The 7,500-nt window shown below is 40.5% G+C and overlaps 1 protein-coding gene across 1 annotated transcript in view; it reads right to left on the bottom strand.

Annotated features, from left to right (window-relative positions):
- LOC137967727 (neuroligin-4, X-linked-like) overlaps window positions 1-7,500 on the bottom strand; it is a 9,030-nt gene that overhangs the window by 1,291 nt on the left and 239 nt on the right. Inside the window, exons 1-2 of the mRNA XM_068814279.1 lie at window positions 6,338-7,500; window positions 1-207 (exon numbers count right to left, since the gene is read on the bottom strand). The exon at window positions 1-207 is cut by the window's left edge and continues 1,291 nt beyond it; the exon at window positions 6,338-7,500 is cut by the window's right edge and continues 239 nt beyond it. Of these exons, the coding sequence (XP_068670380.1) occupies window positions 1-207; window positions 6,338-7,476 (1,346 nt within the window). The 5' untranslated portion in view covers window positions 7,477-7,500. The remainder of the gene's footprint in view (window positions 208-6,337) is intronic.

The following is a 7,500-nucleotide window of genomic DNA, read 5'->3' as shown; positions in this document are numbered from 1 at the left end:
CTGAGCGTTGCCGGATGGGCAAACTTGTACATGTACACGGGTGCGAACTGGCTGTGAATATCAGCGACTTCATGACTGGGTGCAAAGAACATGTAATCACCAATCATATCTACAAGTTGACTTCTAAGTGCCAATTTGTCATTGTTGTCGGGCCATGGGGTGTACATGAATTCCACAGCACTTCCTAGTAAGTCAGCAGTACCCTTCCTGTTAAAAAAAAAAAAAGGAAGAAAAAGAATTAAGGAATGTCTTATTTATCACGCCTGCCACAAGAAAGAGATATATTTTGGGACAATGACTCGGACTACTGCGCGGGACTGTGGTCGCAGCGGATCAAGACTCCGCTCCGACCGAACTAACACTCGGGTTCTTTGAATAACTGAAGAGAAAGTGCTGCCTTTGTAATGAATGACATCTGAACTGAATGGTTAGACTCTCTGGGCTTCTCTGGGATAAGAACGATAAATCGTAGGCCCCGTCTCACAAGCCTTTAATGTTCATAACCCTGTTGGAAGCAAAAGAATCCACGTCGGCACTATTCGCAAAGAGTAGGGCATGGAGTTCCCGGTGTTGTGATCTATCGATAATCCTCTGGGGTATATTGTGGTTTGGAGGCGTAAATTCTCGGAGATATTAGCTACACCAAACTGCCGTAAAATCCGAGGGTAAAATGGAGAAGGATGCGATAATGAGGAGTCGCCATTGATAAATACGTGTTCCTTTTCATCACCATAACAGTGATCACATTGTCATGGATTTTAGTTTTTTTCAATGATTTTAATTTTTTAATTGCCTTGTTGGGAATGCCTCAAAAGTTATCCAACACCGTCACAATCAGTTTTAAAAACGATTTATTGATCTCCCTCGTATTACAAGATTTTCTCATTCTTCTCTTTCTTTTCAACCGCTCCCTTTCAGAGACAACTCCCTCCATTCTGATTGGTCGTGTACATTCTCATGATTTCCGATGTAATTGTATTGTCAACAACGATTTGACCCCAAGTTCTCAATTCACACATCACTTAACACTTCAAAACGACATTATCAAAATGGCTTAACTGTTGTCACGCAACCGACACAATTCCGACAGCCTTTCAAAGGATTGAGGTCATTTCGCCTGATACCTAATTCACCGAACTGATAACTAAAGGCCGGTGGTCGCCCGAATCATTCTTTAAGATGATTTTGTAGAAAGCAATTGATATACCGTATTTACTAGAATAAGCACCGCCCTCGAGTAACAGCTCCATTTGGGACAAAAAAGCAAATAAGCGCCGCGGTCCCAATGCGGCGCTTACTCGAGGAATTTCTTCAAAAGTAACTGTAACACAGCATGGGGAATTTCTTAGCATCAAAACCAATGTTCTTCAGTTCAAAGTGATTGTATTTTCACTGCTAAGCAAAATGCCGTTAAGAGTCAAACACACAATAAACCGTCAGTAATTAAGCCTCAGCTTCTCGATGAATGGTGCAAGAATTGTAATCACGAACTTTGAAGCAAAGGTCGCCGGTTAAACATCCGTCACTGTCCGTACTAGCTCTTAAGGTGTGTTTGATTGACCGTATTCCGGAATAGGAATACTTGGAATAGAAGTTAGAAATCCTTCGCTTTTACGGAGATTCACATTAAAATTGTCAAACACCTGCTAAAATGATATTTCAAACATATATTTATTATCCTTGTTGCTTCAAAACGTCAGACATATCATTTTAAAAACATCACTCCACGTATTCTTATTCCGGAATAGGGTCAATCGAACGCACCCTTAGTTTTGTTATTACGAGCGGGCGAACGGGCGATCGGTAAAACGACCGACTTGCTTTCAAAGCAATGGGAATGGGGGATATAAATTGAAACTCTTTTTGGGTGCATTTCGTTTGCCACAAATTCCCCACGAAGAAGCTTTAGGGCAATTAAAGGGGAACTGAAGGCAAAAAAAGGTATTTTTTATCTACACTTTAGACCATGCACAATAATGTTTTCAACTCTTTTTTTGGCATATCCGTCGTTTTTCCACCTAAAAAAAGTTTTCATTCCGATTTTCGGCCATCAACATTGCGGCTCAGAATGGAGGAGTCAGCGGTCATTTTTGCAGCTTATGACGTATGAAAGGGGAAGACATGCGAGAGCGCCCCATATAGAAGCAGTGTTTAGACTGATGTTTTTCGTGAATATTGAGTCCACGAAGAGACAGCAAAACTACGAAGAAAATATACCCATATCATACGTCACAGCAGGGTGCTGATTTAGTTTTTGAACCGGCACTGAGAAGGCAGAAACAGCGGGAAAAGCCCAACTTCGAACGTAATTTTCTCGCAAAAAAACAGAAAACAAGAGGAAATAACCCCACACACTTAACTTTACTTATGTTAGGCTTTCCAAAGACAATGTTGGAAAAATTGCTGATTTTGACCTTCATTTCTCCTTCAAAAAAACAATTTGCAATTATTTCGCATGTTTTCCTGGTCTAAAACGAGTCAAAACACGAGCTCTTAACATAAGCGGATCGTTGAGAGGAAAAAGTCAATTGATGACTGCACGGGCAAACTCGGAAAAATCAAAGGAGAACTGTGAAGAAGTCGTGGATACATTCCTTACAAAATCAATCAAGCAATCGTTTATTTACCCACGTAATGTGCAGTGAGCTAAAAAATTTGTTCAAAATACGTACGTGCTAACATTAAATAGCCTTAAAATACAACGTCTATGTAACAACCAGGTTTATATATGTCTTAAAAAGAAAAAAAATGTGAAAAGTAAAATACGCAACTACAAATGACACAGTATAAGGGTTAAAATGTCCACTACACAAAGTAAAAGTGGAATTAAAATGATTTGTTCTTAATCAACTTCGCAAACGTAGATAGATTTCCTTTCCTTACGTCGGGTTCAAGCGAGTTCCAGATTTTAGAGGCTTGGTAAGTGAAAGAGTTCTTCATCTAGTTAGGGTCAAAACTTGGCATAGTAACTAAAGGTTAACGCCACTACCTCTTAAGTTATAATTTGAGTCTTTAAAACTAAAAAAAGTCACGGATATACCGACAATCATAGACAAAAGTAGTTGGGAAGGTTATGTAAATGACCACACCAGAGCTGTATTTCAACCTGCTTCTGTTAAAGCTGAAAAGAAATAGTTTCACTTTCTCTTACATAGCCCCCCCTTCCCCCTTCCCCCACCCCCTATTCAATGTTGGATGGTAACTCAACTATTTCCCACTGAAACCATTCAGTTTTGCACAACATTGAAGGAGGGGGGAGGGGAGAGAAGCAATGAAGACTTCAAAAGTGCTAACCTTCCCAACAGTTTTGTCTAGGATTGTATGAGAGTAGGAAATCTGCTTTAAACGCTTAGAACTCTCGTGGTATTTGATATGTGGCTTCCATTTCTTATTCTGGACATGTTCTTATAATGTACTTTCCAATGTATAAATAAAATCTCACAATACTGAAATTTGGTTAAAATAATCGTTTCAGACTTGCGTGACGCTTCACAACGTTACTCCAAAATCCGTTCTGTTGGGGAAGTGTTTACTAAGAATGCCATAAAAAATACATTTTTGTTGTTTGATGTTTCGTATTCGTTAAAAGATAGCTTTCTTTTTTGGAGGATGTTGGAATAATGCCAAAAACTGTTTTATTTCAATCGATTTAGCAAGAAATGGTGCGAGCAGTGCGAGAGCACTTACATTACTCCCGACTGACATCACTCCCTACATTACTCCATTTTCGAAGCCTAAAATAATGCCTTTACAGCACAGCTACAGATAAATTATTGAAACTGGAATGTAAAGGGTTTCAAAGGAAATAGTACTAGGACTTTTCATGGTCATTTCAGCTTTATTTTAGGTAAACTGCAACATTACTCCATAAAGAGAGCTTAAATTGAAATAACGTATCTAATTAAGCTTTGTGTATACATGGTTTCAATGGAGTAATGTTGAAAATAAGTAGATACAATAACTTTTGTCCATTATCAGAAATACATTGTACGTATTCCAGTATGCTTTACAGATAAGTTATTGTTGCAAAATGTCACATTCATTGGGCATATATTTCGCATTTTCTTATGGAGTAATGTCATGGAGTACTGTTCACATACGTGTTTACTGTTCCCAAAATAGGTCAATGATTGACAGGCCATCCTACTCACGCTACTGGTGCAAAAAAAGTAATCACTGTTAATTTACTTATTTAATGTGACTCTGATTGAAATGCACATGACGTTTTTAAAAGGCGCTGCTCTCAACTTGGCAAAGTGCAACTGACGTCCGCCATTGTAAGAGGTTAGTCCGTGAACTCGTTTGACCTTTCAAGACCAGATTTTTGCCTTTAATTAACTATCATTTAGTCTCCTCCCCTTTCTGTTCATTTACGGAGGAATTTTCAGTTTAATACCATGTACCGTTGCTGAAGTAGTTTAAATCGCTTTAATCCAGTGGTCGAGAATACACAATTACTGAACACCGAGATCGACCAGTTCTACCAGACACGTGTTGTTTTTTCAACCGATTCCTTCACTATATATCAAGCATGAAATGTCCCATTACAACCAAAGAGACACTAATGCAACATGACGTCCTAACACATGTATGAAAGTTGAAAACTTGCCTTACTTTTAACCAGATAAACGCCTAAAATTCATGATAACATGGCAAAAAGCAGTTAAATGTTAAAGCAAGCACTAATTGTGTTTGTTTTTCAAAGGCACTGTAAACGCTAAGAAAAAAGTCGTCTTTCCAATTTAAGACCACACCCAGAATTTTCAGACAATCATAGACAAAAGTAGTTGGGAAGGTTATGTAAATGAACCACACCAGAGCTGTATTTCAACCTGCTTCTGTTAAAGCTGAAAAGAAATACTTTCACTTTCTCTTACATAGCCCCCCTCTCCCCCAATCCCATTCAATGTTGGAAGGTAAGTCAACTATTTCCCCTGAAACCATTCAGTTTTGCATTGAAGGAGGGGGGAGGGGAGAGAAGCAATGAAGACTTCAAAAGTGCTGTAACCTTCCCAACAGTTTTGTCTAGGATTGTAGGTCCGTTGCAGAAAATGGATAGCCATTTAGCTAGGAAAGAATGAATTCGTCTTTGATTCTTATCGTAAAGGAATGCTTCACTGTTCAACTACAACACGGTGATACCGAAAACATCTGGATATATCTCGACTTTGTCTTTTACATTTAAGCGCCTCTTAAATATGCTACAAGTATACCTTATAGGTATTGAATTCGACTGAGTGATTGACAAATTTGCATATTCTGACCCCTAACGATAGTCACTTATACCCTTCGCATATCCACGACTAAAAATCGAACCTATGACCGTTGCGTTACATAATTAAGTTTCCTGGAAGCGAGGCCATTCAAGCGCATAGTAATTTCACAAGTGGTGTCAAAAGGAGTGTGACTAATGTGCGAGCCTGCGAGCCGGAGCCGCGAGTCGCGAGCCACGATCGCGAGCCTGTTTTTGCGAGCCACTTTTTTTTGACGTTTTTTAGATATTTAAAAATGTAGAGCACTTGCCCACTTGTTACTGAAGACTTACCTGGCTATCATTATCAAGATGATCGGGTCAATTGAAGCTTGCACAGTATTTACGCGATCAATTTTAACAAGAGACTTCTTAGATAGATTTTTTTCCTGCGCCAGGAAACCAATGAAGAAAGATGATTCTCACAAACATTACTGTCAGTTAACAGAAAGGGACTCTATACAGCAATGAATTATTCGAAAACTTAAGGATCCAGTCTGCAGTATAGCCCTTCAGTGTCCACACGCTCACTGGGCGGTAAGTACTTCATGTATCCGTGCTTAGGCACCAGGCCAGGTTTTCAGTCCAAGATGGCTCCGAAAGTGACAAAAGCTCCTGCTATTTGGAAAAAAGGCTCACTTTGGCGAAAAGAATTTCAGATAGTTTGGAATAATTTTGGGAAGCAGAGCCTGAGTTTTAATGTCTGATGCATTTAACATCGCGCAACATTTTGAGAAGTGGGCACCACGGAAACAGGACTGAAAAATACGGCAATAAAAAAAGGTACGTTACTTCATAATTTCAGACGGCCCGGCCATATCGGCAGATCGTTAAAACGCTGTTATGCCCTTTTTTGGATTTTTTGGCAGGAATCTTTTGAGGCTCGCAAAAAGAGGCTCGCGGCTCGCGGCTTGCGGCTCGCGGCTCGCGGCTTGCGGCTCGCGGCTCGCGGTTCGAGGTTCAGGCTCGCAGGCTCGCAAAATAGCCTCCCCCCGTTAAAAGTCTTTCGGCACTTTTTTAAATCCACCCTTGCCAACTGAGAAATAACGGAAGAATCACGGTTTCTGTGGACTAGAATTTTCTTACCTGTTACTTTCAGAGTCCGCGAAGCTTGTCAGAAATGATTTGAACAAAGCTGGGCTCACTCCGTTGCTTATGCTCTGCATGAGATGAAATGAATTGTTAACTAAAGTAGCGAGAAAAGATGAAGCCTCGTGGCTAGTAAAACACATCATAAGCGGGACTTTTATGAATTTTCCTTGCTGTCGCAAATTCGTTGGTGTATCATGAAGAAAATTGCTATCCACGACCGGTGCAAAGTTAATTTCAAGAGTAAGTCTTTGAGGGATTAACTGTGCGGCAGTGTGAACCTCCGTGGCTGTTTTCCCACGTATGCAATCCACCATAATGTTGTGATTGCTGCTTGGACAGCTTAGCTTATGAGCAAGTTCTTTAGTGGAGCGAAGGCCAAAAGAACTTGGCTGAGTCGCGAAGGGGCTCAAATCCACCCCGCTCTCTGCAATTGCTTGCTGAAAAAGATCTTTAGACAGAGGAGATAACAGGTGAAGGCCAACACTAGATCCACCAGCGCTTTCCCCAAATATTGTCACTTTGTTTGGATTTCCGCCAAAATTGGCAATGTTCTCCTTGACCCACTTAAGTGCTTCCACCTGATCCAGCATTCCAAAATTTCCAGGAGCTGCGGAATCTCCTGTCGTCAAGAATCCAAACGGACCGAGGCGATATTGAATTATCACGACTACTACTCCCTGAAGGGCGAGAATGTCGCTCTGAAAGGCAATAGCCGATCCAAACTGATATCCCCCACCATGAATATAAACCATCACCGGTAAACTCGAGCTGACGTTCGGGGAATAGACATCAAGATACAGACAATCTTCACTGTAAGAAAAATTCAAGGCGAACATTCTCATGAAACTATCGAAAAGCTTGCCTTGAATGCATACATTTCCATGCTTCTTGGCCTCGTGAACATTAGGTTTCCATGCTGGAAGAGGTTGTGGCGCTTTAAACCTCAACTCGCCAGTCGGCGGTGCAGCAAAAGGAACGCCTAAAAATTTGCTGACATCTTTGAACGGACCTGAGACATTCGGATACGAAGCTTTGAAGCCTTCGATATCTCCGTACTTTGTTGAGACTGTCACTGAGCAAGCCAAAGGAAAAAATGCAAAGAATAAGAACTTCTCCAGTTGAGACTTCGACATCAGTGCTTCTCTTTGAAACGTGCA

This window comes from Montipora foliosa, chromosome 8 (genome assembly GCF_036669935.1).
Source record: "Montipora foliosa isolate CH-2021 chromosome 8, ASM3666993v2, whole genome shotgun sequence".
Lineage (NCBI taxonomy): Eukaryota > Metazoa > Cnidaria > Anthozoa > Scleractinia > Acroporidae > Montipora > Montipora foliosa.
This window is presented reverse-complemented; position numbering and strand designations above follow the sequence as displayed.